The sequence below is a fragment of the Chelonoidis abingdonii genome, chromosome 5 (genome assembly GCF_003597395.2).
Source record: "Chelonoidis abingdonii isolate Lonesome George chromosome 5, CheloAbing_2.0, whole genome shotgun sequence".
Lineage (NCBI taxonomy): Eukaryota > Metazoa > Chordata > Testudines > Testudinidae > Chelonoidis > Chelonoidis abingdonii.
Window position 1 is genome coordinate 30,832,097 of NC_133773.1, and position 21,075 is coordinate 30,853,171.

The 21,075-nt window shown below is 42.8% G+C and overlaps 1 protein-coding gene across 3 annotated transcripts in view; it reads left to right on the forward strand.

Annotated features, from left to right (window-relative positions):
• LOC116827257 (caspase-6) overlaps positions 1 to 21,075 on the forward strand; it is a 42,045-nt gene that overhangs the window by 14,090 nt on the left and 6,880 nt on the right. The window contains exons 1-4 of one of the 3 annotated variants that reach the window (XM_032784630.2): positions 5,195 to 5,336; positions 13,772 to 13,810; positions 15,032 to 15,074; positions 18,658 to 18,804. In XM_032784630.2, coding sequence (XP_032640521.1) covers positions 5,297 to 5,336; positions 13,772 to 13,810; positions 15,032 to 15,074; positions 18,658 to 18,804 — 269 coding nt within the window. In that variant the 5' untranslated portion in view covers positions 5,195 to 5,296. Of the gene's footprint in view, positions 1 to 5,194; positions 5,337 to 13,771; positions 13,811 to 15,031; positions 15,075 to 18,657; positions 18,805 to 21,075 lie in introns of those variants that run through there. The other 2 variants (XM_032784634.2, XM_032784631.2) reach the window with 2 other exon arrangements.

Consider the following 21,075-nt stretch of genomic DNA (forward strand, 5'->3'; position numbering starts at 1 on the left):
AGCTCTCGAAAGGCTTCACAACGGTGAAGGCAAAAACCAGCTGCGTTGTCAAGGTGGGGCAACGGGAGGCCCAGAGGAGCTGTGACTCTCAGCAAATCAGTGAGGTGACTAGAACTCAGGCGCCCCCGTCCTTTGCTCCATTCCCAGGACCCTGGTACCTAACTTCCTAATTGTCAGGGTGGTTAAACACTGGAATAAATTGCCAAGGGGGGTTGTGGAATCTCCGTCTTTGGAGATATTTAAGAGTAGGTTAGATAAATGTCTATCAGGGATGGTCTAGACAGTATTTGGTCCTGCCATGAGGGCAGGGGACTGGACTTGACCTCTCAAGGTCCCTTCCAGTCCTAGAATCTATGTTCCACAACCCACATAAAACAGTTTTCTCTGGATTGGATTGAAATGCTTTGAACAAAAGAAGGCCCATTCTCCCCTCTGGGAGATCAGCAAAGCAGCAAGTGGTGTATTACTTTGCTAGATGGAATTGTCTCAAGACACTTGCAGTAAGACTAAAAAAACCAGACAACCACAAACTATACCAGGGCAAAGAGTTCCATGACACATACTTGCCTAGATCAAACAAAACTTTTCCCTGTTTTCCAGTTCCAGCTTCTCACAGTTGGAGTTTTAGGGCATGGCTACACTTGCGAGTTACAGTGCATTAAAGCAGCCCCGGATGCCCTAATTTATGACTTGTCCACACTTAGAGCACCTGGACTCTGCAGCTGGAGTGCTCCTGGTAATCCACCTCCATGAAAAACATAACGCTTGGTGCGCTTTGGCTGAAACGCCCCAGCATCAGTGTGAACAAGGTGTTACATTACTGCGCTCTGATTGGCCTCTGGAAATATCCCATAAGCCCCTTGTCATAAACAGATAGCTAAGGGTTAATGTTTCTTTTACCTGTAAAGGGTTAACAAAGGGACCCAAACACCTGACCAGAGGACCAATCAGAAAACCGGATTTTTCAAAGTGAGGGAGGGAACTTCTGGGGGTATTTGTCTTTGTTCTGTTCTGTTTTGTTTTCTCTCGGCTGTGAGGGAAGAGCTTTTTTTTTCTATCTCCAAGCTTCTTTCTACCCTTCTGTTCCCAAGTTGTGAGTACAAAAGGAAAAGCAATAGGGGTATATTGTATTTTGTATTTACATGTGTGGAGTTGCTGGAATGTTTCAAATTGGATATCTTTTTGAATCAGACTGTTTATTCATATTTTCTTATAAGCAATAGCCCTGTATTGTCATCTTGATACAGAGTTTATATTCTTATGTCTTTTTCTTTCTTTTTTTTTATATAAAGCTTTCTTTTTAAGACTTGTTTGAGTTTTTCTCTCAGGATAAGCTCGGCAGCACCAGGGAATTGGTGGGAGGGGGAAAGAGAGATAAAATCATCTCTGTTTCCTTGTGTTTGAGGTTTGTCTCTTTGTGGAAGAGAGGGGACAGGCTTCTTGGTATTGTGATGTAAAGAGATTGCATCAATACTCTCAAGTTAGCCCAGAGAGGAAAGTCTGGGTGGGAGAGGGAGGGGGAAGGGAAGTGGAGTATTTCCCTTGCCAGTAAGACTCAGAGCTTCTGGGTCTTGGGGGTCTCTCCAGGGAAGGTTTGGGGAGACCAGAGGGGGCCAAAACCCTGGAAATTTTGGATGGTGGCAGCGAGATAAGATCCAAGCTGGTAATTAAGCTTGGAGGTTCATGCTAAGCACCCAGATTTTGGACGCTAAGGTCCAGATTTGGGACAGAGGCTTATGATACCCCTTAATTGGCCACTCTTGCCATTGTTTTGGAATCTCTGCAGGAATGCGGAGAATTGAATGCTTTCAAAGTTCCGATTCTGACGCTGTGTGGGGGAAAGAGGTGGGGGGAGGGGGGATCTGCTGCTATCTGAACATACAAGACAGCATGTTGACATGCTCTCAGCCCCCCCAAAAACCCACTCTGTCCCCCCCCCACACATACATACAACATACTCCCTGTCACACTCCACCCCACCCCTCCCCCATTTGAAAAGCACATTGCAGCCACTTGCATGCTGGGATAGCTACCACAATGCCCTGCTCTCTGTGGCAGGTGCAAGAGCTACTAATGTGGCCACACCAGTGCACTTGAATTTGACAGAGTGGACACATTGCAGCGCTTTCACTACTGCGCTATCCAAGGGTTGGTTTAACTCACAGCCCTCTACATCTGCAAGTGTAGTCATGCCCTTAGTGACACCCAGAGTATGGGGCTACATCTCTGACAATCTTGACTAATAGCCATTGATGGACCTGTCCTTCGTGAATTTATCTAATTCTTTTTCTGAACTCAGTTATATACTTTTGCCTTCACAAAATCACAGGGCAACAAGTTCCAGAGGATGACTGTGTTGTGTGAAGAATTACTTCCTTTTGTTTGTTTTAAACATGCTGCCTATTAAACACAGTAAGAAAAGCAAAATCCAGGAAAAGTAAAATATCATCTTAGTCTATATAATATGAAATATTTTAAACCTGTGTTTAAGTTCATGCCTACTTCATCCAGTGATTCTGGTAGGATGTAGTTTTTTAATTTTACATTAAGCCAAACCCAGTTTCCTGAGGCATCTCAAAACTATGAATATGGCTATTAAAACTACTTTAAACCATGTTGAACAAAAGGCTGCTATGGGGAGTTGTAGGTTTCAGCACAGTATTGTTTCCCTTTCTCTGAGTATCCCTCTGGGGCTCTGAGCCCGTTCCCTTGAACACTCACAGAACTCTCAGATTCACTGGTCCCAAAGACATACCCATGCTAACAGCTAAAAGTAGCAGCATAAATGTGGGGGCCAGGGGGCTAGTGCAGGCTAGCAACAGAAGTACATACCCAGGGCCCCCACTGTGATAGTACAGCCTTACTGCTGTGTCTACACTGCTATTTTTAGCCATTATGTCAGTATACAAGAGTGTAATTGATACCAGTCCAACTCCATATGCACAATCCATGACAAACAAAAGAACATTTTCTTTTAATATAGGCAGTTTTGTTCAGCTACCCACTGACTTCTGAAATGTTTCGATAACATATTAGAGGTATCACTCTTAATAGACACCAGAACAGAGCAAAGAACTTGCCTGTAACTGATTCCTGAAACTTAAGCAGAGCTTCAGTTGCACAATCTGTCAACACTTATGGGCCTACAGTATAACTGAAGAGTAAGATAACTCACTCACTAGCTAGCTATGTTGTTACACTGTTGGATTAATTTCACTCCTAACAAAGTAGCTCCTCCTAATCCTTCAAGTGTGAAATTTTAACCACATCACTGAAATTACTATTGCGTTACCATTAGGATTTAATGTGCAAAAACAAAAGAGATGGCTTTTTATTTTATTTTATTTTTTTTGTGGTGAACTATTAGCTATGAGGTCCATTTATTCTAAATGCAGTCATTTTAGTTAGTGTACTGGACTATTTTAGAATGAAGGGAAGAACTTTAATCTGCTCTTTATTCTTTATGGAATCCTCTATTTCCCTAATTTCATAGTTTTTAGCCTCTCTTGTTTTCCAACCCTCACGCTTTAGTTCTACCCATTTTTATGTGCACATATGTACTTTGGGATTTGGCAAACATGTTGTGATACAAGTGTAGGGAGTAAAAAAATATAGCCACAGCACTTGTGATAAATATATGCTATTGGTCTCACACAGAGCTTTTCTTTACAAAACGAATAGGTGTATTGATTAATAGTAATTATTCTAGTGTCAAGCATTTTCATGACAATCTACCAACAGACTGAGACACTTTTCCTGCCCTAAAGTATTTACAATGTAATTGAAAATAAAGAGAGAAAAAAAAGACTAGAGATAAGACAGCAATTAAGGTTAAAAAAAAAAAAGACCGTCTGGAAAGATTATTTCAGGCTGGAACAGGAAAGGAAAGATTCCTGAAAGATGTGAGTGGTAAGGAGGGATTGGAGGAAGGAAGAAGCTGACAACTGTCTGAAATGGAAACCATGACAAGCACAGGGGACAGAATAAGGCAGGAACAATATGAAGGGACCAGGAAGGAGAGAATAAAATGGGGAATAACAGAAAATGAGAGCAAAGAGGCACAGTAGGTAGGTAGTGAGAATATATAGGGCCTTGACAGTAAAGACAAGAAACTTGAATGTGATGCAGTAAGAGACAGGAATCCAGTGAAAGGGTTCACAAAGGAAATAACTTGGTTAGAACAGCAAGTTCCATATTTTTTTAAAGAAAAAAAGAAAGATATTTTACAAGACAAAATACTTAGGTGTGCACATACACTTGGATTTCCTCCAAGTGACCTAAGGTGCAGATTCTAGTTAAGGGAGCTGTTGCACTAACACTATCTGGGGGGACATTCAGGACCTAATTTTTAAAACTGTGCAGCACTGAGGCACACAATTGTCCCTGCACATTTCTAACGACCAAGCAACCATTGTTTCAATTTTGCATGCAAAGTCATATGTGCGAGACCCTTAAGTGTAATGCGTCATAGGCAAGGTCCAGACTTTAGATTCAGATGGAGTTTACCAACAGCTTTGGGCTGCATTCCCAAACCACCTGACTTCAAGAAGACCTGGCCCTGGTGTGCTGGAGCCCACTGGATGCTACCAGCCTTACATCATCCATGGCCACCTTAACAGTTTCATGCCCTCTTGAACTTAAGATGTGCCCATGGATGGTGTGAGGCCACTTATGGCCCCTGGTGTGGCAGGATTGGGTCTTCTTGGTGTTGGGTTGCTTGGGAATGCAGCTCAAAGCTGGTGGTAAACTCCATCTAAGGCTAAATACTGACAAGAGACTGCTAGTCAACAAGTACCCTAAGGGAAAGCTGAGCCAGACTTTTGGGGTACTCAGATCAGCATGGGAGCTGTGGTGTTGAGCTGCAGTGTCCTGGTTCACTACACTAAATAAAAATATAGGGGCCAGGTATGAACTGTCCAGTTGGCTCCTGCCCCCTGAACTCCCCCATAAGGCTGGTGCCAGTTGGAGCTGGGGTTTGTTTCAGTCCAGTGATAGAAAATCAATAGCCCAGTTACTGCAGCTAGGACCTGGTTGGATCCTTGCTAGTTCTCTCCCCACCCAGCCGGAGGAGGGCCGCTGACTGGACCGTACAACCCCGGGCTGGGGCCCGCCCCCTGGATCCCCTCAGCCTGGCCGGAGCCGCACGGGCTCGAAGGGGCGGCGGCCAGCGCAGCAGGGAGGCGGGCTAGGGGCGGGCGGTGCAGGAAGCAGCGGAGAACAACGAGCCGAGAAAGGCTGCGGCGGCTGTTCAGCTTCGGTGGGGGTGGGGGCGCACGTCGAGACTTTCTTTGTGGCCATGGCGAGCTCCAAGCACCGGCGCATCGGCAGCAACTCGGGTAGGGCAGGCGAGCCCGGCTCCGGGCGGCCACTCAGGAGCACAGGGAGGCGGAGGGGCGGCTGGGGACCGCGAGAGGACCAGTCCTGCCCTGCGCCCCCTCGGCTCGGGGGGAGAGACATTGTCTCTAGGGGCGTTGGGGGGAAGGAACCTAAACCCCATAGTTCCCACATGGATGGGGGGCGGCTCCTGTACTGCCTCTGTGCTCCGCTCCTGGGCGGCTCTCTGCAGAGCTTGGGTGCTGCGGGGGGCAGGGGAGAGGTCTGGCCAGGCTGGGCCGTGCAGGGCGGCGACCATCGCCCGCTTCTTGCCCTCGAGAAGGGAAAGCGAAAGGTGAGAGCGCAGGGAGCCCGGCCCGCCCTTTGTCTCCGGCTCTCAGCCCAGGGCTCCTGCCTCCCCAGCAACACAAACAGCTTCTGCCCCGGGTCCCCTAGGCGGCTGCCGCCCGGCCTGCCGCTGGCAGCCCCTAGGGCAGGGATCTGCTGTTCTTCGCTACACTCGGTGCTTAATTTGTAAGGAAAGCGGTGCCCCGGGCTCAGGGAAATGTTTTTTACTTTCATAACTGATGTGGCAAGGGAGAGGAGCTGGGACTATGAACTGCCAAGCCTAGAGGTGCCAGGGCAAGCTCAGGCACGAATGAAACATTGGTTATGCTGCACCTAGTCTTGCAGTGCCAGGCAAACCAGTGATTCATAAACAAGTGCCACTTTTGGTTGGCAGGGTTTCAAACAAAAGGCATAAAATGCCAGCTATCCGCTACTTATTGATATTGATCGAAGGAGCCAGAGGTGAATTGTTCCCACGCATACATTGCACACTAAATTAATAGAATGGGCAGTATTCATGCTCAGTCAAACTAGTGTTTTCTTAAAATAAATGTAAGCAGGTTTGCAGTGTATGACACCCGTAGTTATTGATTTAACAGTGCTTTTAAAAGTTATTTTATTTCTCTTCTAAAGAACGGTGTCATGTTTAAAATGTATAGCACCTCCTATTGTACCCTGGGCATGTAAAACTCTTAACACATGCATCTGTATTAACCAAAAATCAATCAAAAAGGAGTAGAACGCTGCAATGACTGTGTTCCCAGACCTCTTCCCCAACCATGTTTTCAGAACTGGTCTGAGTAGTAGATTGCACAAAAGATTGTTTGCAAAAAACAACAACAAAAAAATACCCCCATAAACACCAACAACAACAAAAAACCCCCAACCAAACAAAATCCCTCCAAACTCAAAATATTTACCAGTTATGCCACTGTTGTTACAGCTGTATAACCCCATGTGGACAAATTTATTTCAGTGTAAGGGTGTCTTTTCCAGTTTATCTTAACCACCTTCCCAAGCAACATATACTAAACCCAAAGAAGCCACTGTTGTACCAGAGTAAGGATTTGTCTATATGATCATTTTTGTTGGTAAAACTTTTGTTGGTAAGGGGTGTGAAAAAACACCACTCTGACCAACCTAAGTTTCTCCAGCAAAAGTGCTGATGTGGACAGCGCTGTGTTGGCAGGAGAGGCTCTCCAGTCCACTTGTTGGGAGTGGTTTAATTATGCCCGCAGGAGAGCTCTCAGCTGCCACCAGAGACCTTACAGTGGCATGGCTGTGGCGGTACAGTTGTGCTGCTGTAAGGTCTGTAGTGTAGATATACCATAAGACTGTTCACTTGGGGAATAATACCAGTTTAACTATATCCGTTTTAATTCACACTGTAGCTTATTTCAGAATAACTTTCCCATGTATACAAGCCCTTAGTTTGCAACTAACTGAGTGGGTACACAATAATGATAGGTTTTTATTTAATATTGCATGGATTTTAGGAGCACCCCTCCTTTTAAAAGAAAGTTAGGATGGAGTGGGGTATGGTTGCTTAGTCCTCCGTGCATACTATGGCATACTCTAGCACAGGCTAAAGGGCATCAGTGGCACTGCAGTTGATTCAGAATGAGATTAAGGAGAGTGTACCTTGCACTTTGAAATTTGCACCAATGCTGTCTGATACATTGCCCTCTACCCACGCAATCTGCGTCTTGCCATTGCAGGTACATTTACTGCAGATACACAGCTGGCTGTGTGCTCTAGCAACCAAACCAGGGGTCAGCAACCTTTCAGAAGTGCTGTGCCGAGTCTTCATTTATTCACTCTAATTTAAGGTTTCGCGTGCCAGTCATACATTTTAACGTTTTTAAAAGGTCTCTTTCTATAAAAGTCTATAATATATAACAAAACTATTGTTGTATGTAAAGTAAATAAGGTTTTTAAAATGTTTAAGAAGCGTCATTTAAAATTAAATTAAAATGCAGAGCCCCCCAGACTGGTGGCCAGGACCTGGGCAGTGTGAGTGCCATTGAAAATCAGCTCGTATGCCGCTTTCGGCACGTGTGCCATAGGTTGCCTACCCCTGAATCAAACCCTGCCATAAGGTTACAAAGATTTAATAGAATCATAGAACTGGAAGGAACCTCGAGAGATCATCTAGTCCAGGCCCCTGCACTCAAGGCAGGATTAAGTATTATCTAAACGATCCCTAACAGGTGTTTGTCTAACCTGCTCTTACAAATCCCCAGTGATGGAGATTCTACAACCTCCCAGGCAATTTTTTCTAGTTAGGAACTTTTCCTAATGTCCATCCTAAATGACCGTTGCTGCAATTTAAGCCCATTGCTTCTTGTTCATACTCACAGGTTAAGAACAACAATTTTTCTCCCTCTTCCTTGTAACAATGTTTATGTACTTGAAACAGTTATCGTGTCCTCTCTCAGGCCACGTCTACACTACGGATAAAATCGAATTTGCTAAAATCGGTTTATAAAACTGATATTATAATTTTGATTCATGCAGCACACTAGGCACAGTAATTCGGTGTTGTGTGTCCAGCTACCGAGGCTAATGTGATATTCTGAAGCGTTGCATTGTGGGTAGCACTTCCGTAGCTATCCATAGTTCCCGCAGTCTCCCCCGCCCTTGGAATTCAGGTTGAATCTTAATTGCGTGGGGGTTCGGTAAATGTCGTCACTCATTCCTTTCCTCTCGGAAAGCATCAGCGACTAATCCTTCCGCGCCGTTTTCCTTGGATTGCCCTGGCAGACGCCATAGCACGGCAACCATGGAGCCCGTTCAGCTTTTTTTTTCCGGCACCGTATGTTTTACGGATGCGCGGGAGAGAGAGGCGATACTGCAGCACTACACAGCAGCATTCACTGCTTTTGCAATGATAAACAGAGATGGTTACCGTTGTTCTGTACTGTCTACTGCCGGAGAAACTGGCAATGAGATGACGGTTATCTCTCCCTCTCTGTACTGTCCGTCTGCTATCATGAGTGCCCCTGACTGAAATCAGCTGGGGCGCAATGCAAAAGCAAAATTGGATTGACTCACTTGGGACTGAGTCATCCCTCCTTATGGTTTCTAAAAAGTAGAGTCAGTCCTGCCTAAATAAGGGCAAGTGTATTAGAAGACAAGTGTACAGAGCACAGCTGCTCTGTGTCAGTATTCACAGGGGGTCCCCTGCAACAACCCACCTGTTGCTTCCCTCCTCCCCACCTTCTTGGCTTACCTGGTGGCAGTCCCCCCCCCCATGTGTTGTCATGAAGTTATAAAGAATGCAGGAATAAGAAACAGAGACTTGTTAGTGAGAAAAATGAGGGGGAGCAGCCTCCCGGGGCTATGACAGCCAGGACAGAATCTTTTCTTTACACAGGAGAGGGAGGGACTGAAGCCCCCAGTTGCTATGATGAAGATGCTTATTAGCCGTTCGTGCTATCTACTGGGAGTAACCAGGATTCATTCCTCATGATATTGAGCAATTATCAGGCATGCGGTTCTCCGAGGATGGTGGCAGTCCTACAGCACCGTCTACCACCGGGGAGGGGGAGAATAGAGGAGCGGATACTGCTCTCACTGCTGTAGCATCGCGTCTACCCAGCAGCATTCAGTACACATAGGGTACATTGAAATAGTCAGGAATGATCTTTCCCTTTCTTTCAATGTGGTGGTAGTGGGAGAAAGAAACTGAGAAGCTGTTCCCTGAACCACGCCAGACACGTGTTTGAACTACAGACATTCGGGAGCTCAGCCAAGAAGCAAATACTTTTCAGAGACTGGCGGGACTGTGGGATATGCTGGAGTCCTCAGTACCCTCCCTCCCTCCATGAGCGTCCATTTGGAGTCTCTGGCTTCCCGTTACGCGTGTCCACGCAGCGCTGTGTTATCCTGGAGTTTTTTTTCAAACGCTTTGGCATTTCGTGTTTGTAACGGAGCTCTGATACAACAAGATTTGTCTCCCCATACAGCGATCAGGCTAGTATCTCCCGTCGGCCATGCATCTGGAGCTCTTTTTGGATTGAGACTGCATCACCACCCTTGCTGATCAGAGCTCCACGCTGGTTCAAACAGGAAATGTAATCAAAAGTTTGCGGGCTTTTCCTGTTTACCTGCCCGCTGCATCCGAGTTCAGATTGCTGGTTCAGAGCGATCAGTGGTGCATCTGTGGATTACCGCCCGGAGGCCAATAACGCGATTTCCGTCCACACTAACCGTAGTCCCATAGTTAATATCAAATTTATGCGCTACTCCCTTCGTCGGGGTGGAGTACAGAAATCGATTTAAAGAGCCCTTTATATCGACATAAAGGGCATTGTAGTGTGGACGGGTACAGCGTTAAATCGATTTAATGCTCTTTAAATCGATTTAAACGCGTAGTGTAGACCAGACCTCAATGTTCTCTTCTCCAGACTAAACAAACCCATTTTTTTCAGTCTTCCCTCATAGGTCACGTTTCTAGACTTTTAATCATTTTTGTTGGTCTTCTCTGGACTTTCTCCAATTTGTTCATATTTTTTTTGAAATATGTCACCCAGAACTGGACACAATACTCCCAAGTGAGGCCTAATCAGGGTGGAGTAGAGCAGAAGAATTACTTCTTGTGTCTTGCTTACACTACTCCTGCTAATACATCCCAGAATGATGTTTGCTTTTTTTGCAACAGCGTTACATTGTTGACTCATATTTAGCTTGTGATCCACTATGACCCCCAGATCCCGTTCTGCAGTCCTCCTTCCTAGGCAGTCATTTCCCATTTTGTATGTGTGCAACTGATTGTTCCTTCCTAAGTTGAGTACTTTGCATTTATTTTTATTGAATTTCATCCTATTTACTTCAGACCATTTCTCCAGTTTGTCCAGATTATTTTGATCCTATCCTCCAAAGCACTTGCAACCCCTCACAGCTTGGTATCATCCGCAAACTTTATAAGTGTACTCTCTATGCCATTATCTTAATCATTGATGAAGATATTACAGAAGATGAAGATATAACAGAACCAGACCCAGATCCGATCCCTTCAGGACCCCACTCATTATGCCCTTCCAGCATGACTGTGAACCACTGATGACTCTGGGGACGTTTTTTCAATCACTTATGCACCCACCTTATAGTAGCTCCATCTAGGTTGTATTTGTTTATGAGAAGGTCATGAGAGATAGTGTCAAAAGTCTTACTAAAGTCAAGATATATCACATCTACCACTTCCCCCTAGCCGCAAGGCTTGTTACCCTGTCAAGGAAAGCTAACAGGGTGGTTTGACACAATTTGTTCTTGATAAATCCATGTTGACTGTTATTATCTTCTAGGTGTTTTCAAATTGATTGCTTAATTATTTGCTCCATTCTCCAGGTACAGAAGTTAAGCTGACTGGTCTGTAATTCCCTAGGTTGTCCTTCTTTCCTTTTTTATAGATGGACACTATATTTACCCTTTTCCAGTCTTCTGGAATGTCTCCTGTCTTCCATGACTTTCCAAAGATAATTGCTAATGGCTCAGATTTCTCCTCAGTCAGCTCCTGACACATTGACTTATGCCTGTGCCTGTACCCATAGGAAAGAGGGAAAAGGCATTCCTGGTGTTAGAGGAGGGCCCCATTGTTAGTGAATCTGCTTCAGATGAATACAGCTAGCTTGTGATGCAATAGACAACCTCTGGCATTCAACTCATACCCTTGAACAGTCACCACCCACATGTTAGGAATCATTAAGTATAGCATCTCAGGTTGTTCCCTTCACGCCAGTCATCTGTTTTTCTTCTTTCTTATTCTTAAGCCCCAGTGAGATTCTCAAAGTAACCATTTCCCCCTACTCCCATCTTTCCAGTGAGGACTGATCCAGTTGATGTTCTCAGAGCATGCATACTGGTTCAGGTCCTGCACAAAATACATCCACAAGTACATGCTTGTTAATCTACACAGTACACCCATAGTTAGGGCATTCACCTGGGACGTGGGAAACCCAAGTTCAAATCCATCCTCTGTTTGATGTGGCACAGATACTTGAACCCAGGTCGTCACATCCCAGGTGAGTACCTTGGCACCTGGATAGTGGGTGTTCCTCTCCCAATCTTTCCTTTGGAGCTGTGACACCTTAAATATTTTTGGAGCAGGACCTTGAACCTGACTCTCCCACTTCCCAGGTGATGCCCTAAGCAGTAGGCTGTAGAGTCACTCTGTTTCTGGGGCCTGGTGATATAGGAGGCATGAGTTCCTGCTTTAAATTACCTGCTTGATTTGCAGACAGGATCTTCCCACATCCCAGATGAGTGCCCTAATCACCGGGATATGGGATAGACTGACCTAGAAACACCCCACCACTGCTTGTCCATGGCTATCTTTTGTGCAGGGCCCTAACTAGAAGGCATGTTCTGAGAATATCTACTGGCTTGGTCCCCTTTAGGAGATTGTTTGAGAATGCCACCAGGTCTTAGGTGCGACTAGGACTTCAAGCAATTTGGTAGCACCAGCAATTCCCGTAAGAGAAAACAACCTAGGCCTCAGTAAATACACCGTTACTGTGTGATTGCAATAGTTGTTTTTAGTGTCCAAGGATTCACTTAGAGTTAACCAATAAGGAATACACAGATTTGAGTAGCAGTGAGCTTTGAAAGGAATGTTGTCACTTCATTTGGCCCAAATTTTAGATATTGTAAAAAAGAAACTTTTAATATGAGATTTTCAAAGGAGCCAATGGAAATTTAGGTTCTCAGATCCTACTGAATTCCAAGGAAGTTGAGTACCCCTCCAACTCCCTGATATTCCTTTGAAAAATCCCATCTTTACAAGACTTATGACCAACAGAACATTTTCATTAATTAAAAAATTAGAAACTTAAACCCAAAAATACAAATGAACAGTTCCTAGCAGTGTTTGCAATCCAAATACTGTAGAGTTTTTCTAATTGAATATGTGAAACTCGAAGTAAAAATGATCAGAAACTGATAAAAGAGAAACTAAATTAAGAGCAAGCAAGAAGTCCTCTTTAGTTTTCTTTAGCCTGAGACCCAGCAAACAGAGGGTATCTTACCTCAGTCAGATAAAACTCAACACACAACATGGCTTACTTCAGCACAGTTCACCAGGAGATAATTCCTTTGTCTTAGCTGTTCTCCCTTGAAGCTTATTTGTCTCAAGTCCGCCTGCCTGATTCTTTCTTTCCCTTCTCTGGGATAATGAGGAATTCATTAATTCCCCACAGCTTGCACTTCCCTGCATATCCCATCAATAAGCACATGTAGCAGTGGCCCTTCCTAAAGAGGAAGGTTAACTTTTCCTTGTCAACACTGAGCTAGGCCCAATATCCCGATCACAGAGACCTTAGGTATGTTTTTTGGGAGAGGTTGGCAATTAAGTGGAAACTTATTTTGGAATTTCCAAGCTAAGGAAAGGTAGTTTTTAAGGGAAACAATAATGTTTTTAAGGGTTGAGTGTACTTTGGCTGAAGTGATACTTTTTATCAGCCTTAACTCCAGGTTTGCAGGCAAAAACTGTTGTGTGTCTCATACACACATGCTCTCTGTAATAGTTCTTTTGTTGAGGATTCTGAACTATGTCGTTACTGCTAAGTTCAGCTATGTCTACATTAATACTTTTCAGCACTTCTCCCATCATTAATTTAGCGCTCTTGCTGCAGTTCTTCTGATGGTAGCCACAGTGGACTTGCTAGTGTAGACAGGCGACAGGTGTTTCCTACACTGTTCCAGCTAACCTTGACAGTTAGACAACATGATGGTAAAAACACTGGCAACTGGTCTACACTAGCATTTCCACCATTGCTGTCACCAGTGGATATATACCTGTGCTAGGTCAATAATAGGAGAAATGCTAATGTAGACAAGGCCTTCATGACTTGATTTCAATGGTAGGGTATTAATGGGGCAGCAAAGGGCAAAAAATAATCATAAAAGTTAACAAACATGGTCCATCATGCAGACAGAGAGTATCTGAAACACAGGTAAGATGATATTTGGCTGCTTTACAGAAGGATACTATTACAGAAACAAATTATGAAAGGGCGTGAGGTGTGTCGTATAAAAATGTGCTCATATTTTCTTTTTTGCAGCTGATACATTGTATGTTATGACAGTGACGTTGTGGTGTTTTCAATTGCAGGGCAAATCCAGGTGGATAGTGGGCCTGCCAATAGCAAAGGTACAGTAAAGTGTATTACTTTCATAAAATAGCTAGGTTAAAAAGAGTATTGTGGGCTGTCACACTTTTGGTAATATGGATTGTGAAATATCTTCAGATCTATGGAGACACTAACATATAGGTGGGAGAAGATGGGAACAGGATATTGTTGACAGCTTTATCTTTAACATCTTTAGAACAGTAGGTCCAGCTCTGTATTCCTTGCACCCTCAATAGTTTTATTAATTTCAGTGGGAGTTTTAGGTGTATTAACACAGCTTATGTACGTATTTTATGCATTTTAGCAGAAGAAAGGGTGTGAGTTGTTTGAATGTTTTAGACTTTTTCTGTTAGTTGGATGTCCTTATACCTACATCACTTACTAAATTGTTGAGTGACACAGCTAACCTCAAAAAAATGCTTAGTTTCAGGCTGATTGGATTATGTATTTAAAAAAAGTGCTACTATGTGCTAGAAATTAAATAGTGTATTCAAAAGCGTGCACAGTTTTTGCATGAAATTACAAAGGCTGTGTGTTAAAATAACCAGATGGACAGCTTGTCAGTTGCATATGCAGTGTCCATGATTGCAGATATACAATTTATGCATTTGTATTTTTGCAGTTTTAAAAATCTGGTCTTTTGAGGTCACATGTTTAAGAATAGCAAAGAGTCCTGTGGCACCTTATAGACTAACAGACGTATTGGAGCATGAGCTTTCGTGGGTGAATACGAATGCATCCGACGAAGTGGGTATTCACCCATGAAAGCTCATGCTCCAATACGTCTGTTAGTCTACAAGGTGCCACAGGACTCTTTGCTGCTTTTACGGATCCAGACTAACACAGCTACCCCTCTCATGTTTAAGAATGGCCTCCAAAACTAAATCCATAAGGTTGTGCACCCAAATGAGCATTAATGCAAATAAAGTGATTTCATGCCTAATTATCTGGCCTGTGTATGAACTGCCTTGTTTATGTTAGCAAGTGTACTTTACAAATGGTTGCCTGTGCTCAACATATGAGTCCTTAAAAAAGAAGTGCTGGAATGCATTTCCAGAACTATCACTCATATGTGATAGTAATGGAACCCCACCAAAAAAAGTACCGGAATGGCATTCTGGGGTGTTGCAATGTGACTTATTTAAGTTTAAATTTGAAAATCTCCCACTTCCTAAGATATCAAATTTTCTTTTAATAACTGGGTTAGTAATTCAAACATCCTTTGGCTCTTTTTATTATAGGTGGAGACCAAAATGTCACGGAAACAGATGCCCTTGAGAGAAGGTAAAGGCCTTTGTTTTAATCAGAACAACTAAAGAAAGATAGCGATGTGAAACCCATTTATGACTTGGTTTTTTTTAAATCTTTGGTAAGAGCCGAAGCTGAGTACCCAAGAAAGCCCCCTAACGTTACAGAACACGTGTATCAAACTCCTACGTATCAATGAAGTAGTAGTGTTAAGTATTATTTTATTATGGCACCATCCAGAGGTCCTAGTAAGGATCAGAGTTCCATAGTGCTGGATAGTGAACATATATGTACAGTAGGAAGGGCTAAATTAATAAAGGGGATTTAGGCATTGCAACACTAACCTCCTTGGCAACCTGCTATCGAGTGGAATTCATGGTCCCAAGTTAGGTAATCGGGTTTCCCACACAATGCATGGGGAGAGTTAGAGTCCTAAGAATAGGATTCACTGGAGCCAGCAAGCTGATTAGGGAGCTACCTAAGATAGCCAGGAGTGAAATGCAGAAGAAAGAGGTGTGTTTAGGGCCCAGATCCACAAAGGGATTTAAGTGCCCAAGTTCCTGACTGAGGTGCTGTTGTGATCCACAAACCCCTGCTCAGCTACTGCCTAACCCTATAGGCGCCTAAATTTACTTGGTGCCTAACTTTTGCTGTAAAGGTCTGTTGGTGCAATAAGTTTCTCTTTCTGAGTATGCGCACTGCTGCCTTACTCTATGCTGGGATTTAGGCATCTGGATGCCTAATCCTCCAACCAGGGGAAGATAGTTATTCCCCCAACTCTCTTGCTGGTGGGGTCAATGTAGTAGAAATAATCAGAGCATGCCGACCAGATCCAGCCCCACTTAAAATCCAGCTAGAGGATAAGGAGGTGGTGCTGCCACTCTTACAACATTCAGCCCAGTGGCTGGTTAGAGCACTTGTCCAGGACGTGGGAGACCTAGTTTTAATTCCACCCTCTCTGCCTTGAAGGGGCAGGGGGGTGGGGTGGAAATTTAAACAGGAATCTCCCACCTCTCAGAAGAGTGCTCTTACTTCTGAGATATGGAATATTCTGGTGGGAGTTTCTCTCAAGCTCTCCTATTGAAGCCCTTCCGCTTTGTATAAATAGGTTTAGTCGCTGGGACAGAGAGAATGATAATGACTCTTCTAATCTGGTAGTTAGGGCATTCACCGCCTCTCTCTAGCCCAAAAAATATTTATTTAAGCAAAGTGGAACAGCTTCAACAAGAGTGACTGAGGGAACCTACTTCAGAATACTCAATAGCCAGTTGCTGAGGGCACTCTCTTGGGATGGGGAGACTTGTGGTCAAGTCGCTGCTCAAAAGCAGGGGGCATTCAATCCTGGTCTCCCACATCCCAGATGAATGCCCTGGCTATTGGGCATAAAAGGACTAGCTCCTCGTCAGTTGTGAATGGTGCCTAAATGTTGGAGTTAGGCTCTTAATATCCCTTCTGAATCTAGCTGAAAAAAATCAAAACATTTTGTAAATGTCAAAACAAACTATTTCTACATTTTTTTCAACTAAAGCAGTTCACAAACTCAGCATTAATTTGCCAAAATATTTTGGTCAGTCCAAATCTGCATTTTTTCAGTGAAAAAAGTTTCAGTTGAAAAATGTAATCCAGCTCTTAATATTCATGTGTGTGAACACATCCACCCACCCACCCCTCATTGCTGCCACTTCCCCCATTACCTGTTTTGGGAGCATCTCTTTGTTCCTTGTGGTGGCTCTGCCTCCCGCCCATGAGAAACAGGTGATGCATGTCAAGAATAACAGGGATAGGAGAGACAACCGGCATGAAACTGCATGGATGTCACCACAACACAATTCTTTGGGAATTGAGCGCTCATTTGAAATTAGGTTAGTGCATTAATTTTTTTTAATAGAGTATTTATATTTTAAAAGGATTAAAGTAAGAGGTACATTCCAGATATAACTTTATGGAGGCAGTGTGTATGTGATTAATAAGGAAGAAATACAGGGGAAACTATGCCCAGAACCAGTTCTACAGATATTGAGATGACATGCAAGAATTGCATATGTCCTCATACCAGCCAATTTCACAGACTTCATTCAACACCCATTCTCCAACTATTAGCCTACCCATCAATTAACTTTTCTCCTCATCGTCTTTCTTCCTGCTAGATAAATCCAGGACCCAAATGGCCCTGGTTATATATTTAGAACAGTCCACAGAATTTCATTGCAAGTCTGTTCTGCTTATCAGAACAATTAGCATATATGTATTATGGGCTAGTTAGACATATGCACATACAATATTTGACATATTACAAATCCATATAATACAAATGGTGGGAGACAAAGTGTGAGAGAAAAGTTGCTCCTTCTGGCACATAGAGGCAGCACTATAGGGAATAGCGACTGAGAAACAGCCACCAGCTGTGTCTTTGTTTATTGAAAACATGACATGGTCAATCCTAGGGTGCCAAGTGTGATAGCCCAGATCGGGTCACACTGTCCTACAGCTGGCTCCAGTCATGCTAGCTATTTTTGACAGGTAAGTATTTGGTTTCAGGTCTTCTCAGGTGGAATGTTTATTTTTGTTCCGATTTCATGGAAGAAGCTATTTAATATGCTTCCTAGTGGGTGTTCAAAAATAGCTTTTTAGTATGCATCTCAAGTTAGACAAGGATTACTGTTTCAGTCCATAAAATAATTTCTTTCTTCAGTAGATTCAGATAAGTTGTATGCACCAAATATTTATGGCTTGTATTCAATTTTATTTTAAACTGTGGCCTAGTGTGGAAATTTATTATTTAGAAGTCCACAGTGTCGCTGCTCAAGTGATTTGGAGGCTATAGCAGGTTATAACCGACATAGTTTTCCTATTGGTGGAGGTTGAATGATTAAGGAGAAGAAAAATGCCCTCTCTTTCTCTACCTTTTCCCCCATTCTTGATTTTTTGAGTACTGAGCATGGTGATGCTAAGAGCAGAAATGCTGAATAGTACAGACTTGTAACTTAGTCACTGGTATTAAGGACATTTTGATTTCTTCTTGCTTGAGTTATTTGGATTACTTGCGTAAGCATGGATGAAAATCTCTCTCTGTCCCACCAGCATAAGAACCTAACATCGCAATGTTGTCTTCAGGAAACTTATGTGACTACTTAAACTGCCATGTTCATGTTGCATATGATTCAGTAAACAGTAACTTCAAACAAAATTCCAGTTAGTGCACACTTACATTATCAAAACATGTCTGCACTATGACTTAAAATAAGAAGTCTGGCTAAACTGTGAAACCTGGAGAATCAGTACTGAGTTCCAACTCCACTTTAATTTATCATAATGTGCCTAGTTATTGCATTTGCAGTCATCTGTCCTGGAATTCAATAGATAATCCAAGCGAACAATGAATGTTACAGATACATCTTTTTAAACTCAGAATTTACTGGCCTTTATCCACTGCAGCCAGTTCTTTAATGATATTTTTGAATGACTCATTTAATGTGCCTGAGATTTTCAAATGTGACTAGGGATTTGGGTACCCAACGTCTCTAGTCACTCTTGAAAAATCTTGGCCGCTGAACATATGTAGGTGAACTAATAATTATTTATTTGTTGATTGAAAGGCATGTTCTCTCTTTGTTAACAGCCAACCATTTGATCCAGCAGCACACTACAAAATGAACCACAGGCGAAGAGGGGTTGCTTTAATCTTCAATCATGAGCAGTTTTACTGGCACTTAACACTGCCAGATAGACGTGGCACACTTGCAGACAGAGACAATCTGAAACGCAGGTAAGATGATACTGGGCTGCTTTACAGAAGGATACTATTTTTAGATAAGTTAAATAAAAATATGCAAATCAAAGTGATTTGTCATGGAAATTATCTAAGCAGCTCTAAAATAACTGATTTCTTTGACATAATTGTGACGTAAAGATTTTGCACAGTGCCCCATGATAAAAAGAGTTAAATGCCTACTTCTGCTCCCTTTGAAATAATAGGCAGAGCTCCCACTGATTTCAGTAGGGACAGGATCAGGCCGTATGCAAATAGACTGTTGAGGTACAGGCAGCCATCAGGGTGAGGAAGACTAAGTGGTGATCTTAATTTTTAAAGGCTTTTTAGTATTGTGTGACTAAGCAGACAATGTATTTTTCTGTCTCATCATGAGAGGGAAAAAATGGAACACATTTTTATAAGTTAATATAGAAAAAGGGTAAACTTGATTGTAACATCACAAACTGGTAGGAAGTGCCAGGGGGAAGGGTTAGTAACTGAAATTACTTTCAATACACTTTTTGTAATTGATTAGATTTCAAGCTGATTGTGCCCATTTAATATTGTTTGGCAACATTAGTTTATCTTCTATCTCTAATACATTCAAGCCCAGTGATGGCTGGATGCAAATGTCTACTGTTGAGATAGAAGTTCTAAATATGAGAGTCTTAAAATTGTGCAGCTTATGGTAGGAGATAAATTGACTTTTATTGATTCACATCTTGCACTTTCTGTGATTCATTAAACCAGTAACCAGTTTGAGTAAGTGATGTGAAGTTCAAATAAATCTGTTTTAATACCTTATGCCGTCCAATAACAGTATTTCAAGGACAGGGTTGTAGGGTAAGCAGATGTGCTCTATGATACAATTTCAAAAACTGACTGAAAAGTTAAGGAAGTTAAGAAGCCTTTATTCTTATTCACTTAGCAAGTGTATACAGTTCTAGCTGCTAGCAGATGGAAAATAGGAAACTAGTAGTTACCAAAAAGGAGCTTCAGTGAAGCGGGGCAGCTCTGCAGCCAAATGAAGCTCTAGGAACAATTGTGCTGTACATCCGTATGTTGATGTAGCTAACTCAAGGAGCCAGTATAGTCTAAGCTTAACCACATGCTATTCTACAACAATTTAGATATTCAAAAAGGAAGGGATATGTGACTTATAGAAAACACCCATGTCTCGTAGCACTAGTTGTCTTCCGCTGTGGACTACCAACAAATTTCAGACTCTGCCAACACTGACAATATTAGATATATAGAGAGACATAGTAGGTGAGGTGTGTGACAGGTTGGATCACAGAAACCCCCTTTGGACTGCTACCTGATGTGCTGGGACTACCTCTGAGCCTGTTTTCCCTGGCAGCTTGGGACTTCAGAATCCTGCCTGGTTGTGTCGGACATGCTTGCCGGCTGCAAACACAGATCCAGGTCTGAACCATGTCCCCCACAAGCTGCAGGGTTGACTGAAAACAGCTTAAGTGGTGCTTCTGTCTCCAGCACCCAATGGGACCCAAACCCCAAATAAATCAGTTTTACTCTGTATAAAGCTTATACAGGGTAAACTCATAAATTGTTCGCCCTCTGTAACAGAGAGAGAGATGCCCAGCTGTTTGCTCCCCCAGGAATTAATTACTTGCTCTGGGTTAATTAATAAGTAAAAAGTAATTTTATTAAATATGAAAAGTAGGATTTAAGTGTTTCTAAGTAATAACAGAGCAACGTAAATTACCAAACAACATAAAACAAAACACAACACACAAGTCTAAGCCTCATAGTCTAAGCTTCTTTGGCAGACTAACCGCCTTCTAGTCTGGGTCCAGCAATCACTCACACCCCTGTAGTTACTGTCCTTTGGAGGGGTTTCCCAGGGAATTATAAAGTCTTTTCTCTTGTCCGTGGAAACCCTTCTCCTCTCCTGTGTAAAATCCTCTCCACAAGATGAAGTTTTGCAGTCACATGAGCAAGTCACATGTCCATGCATGACTCAGTTCTTTAAAGGCCGATGCCACATTCCCAGGAAAGCTCAGATGTGGATTGGCATATTTCAAAGTGCATTGTCAGCTTAAGTGTTTCTTGATTGGGCACTTACAGAGAATAGTCTTTTCTTAAGAAGCTGATCAAATGCTTCACTGAGGCTATTTAAAATCAAACAAGTATATAGCCAGTATTCAGAACTTTGAATACAAAAATGACACATGCACACAAATAGGATGAATATATTCAATAGATCATAACCTTTGCAGAGATGTGTTACATGGCATATCTAGCATAAAACACATCCCAGTTATG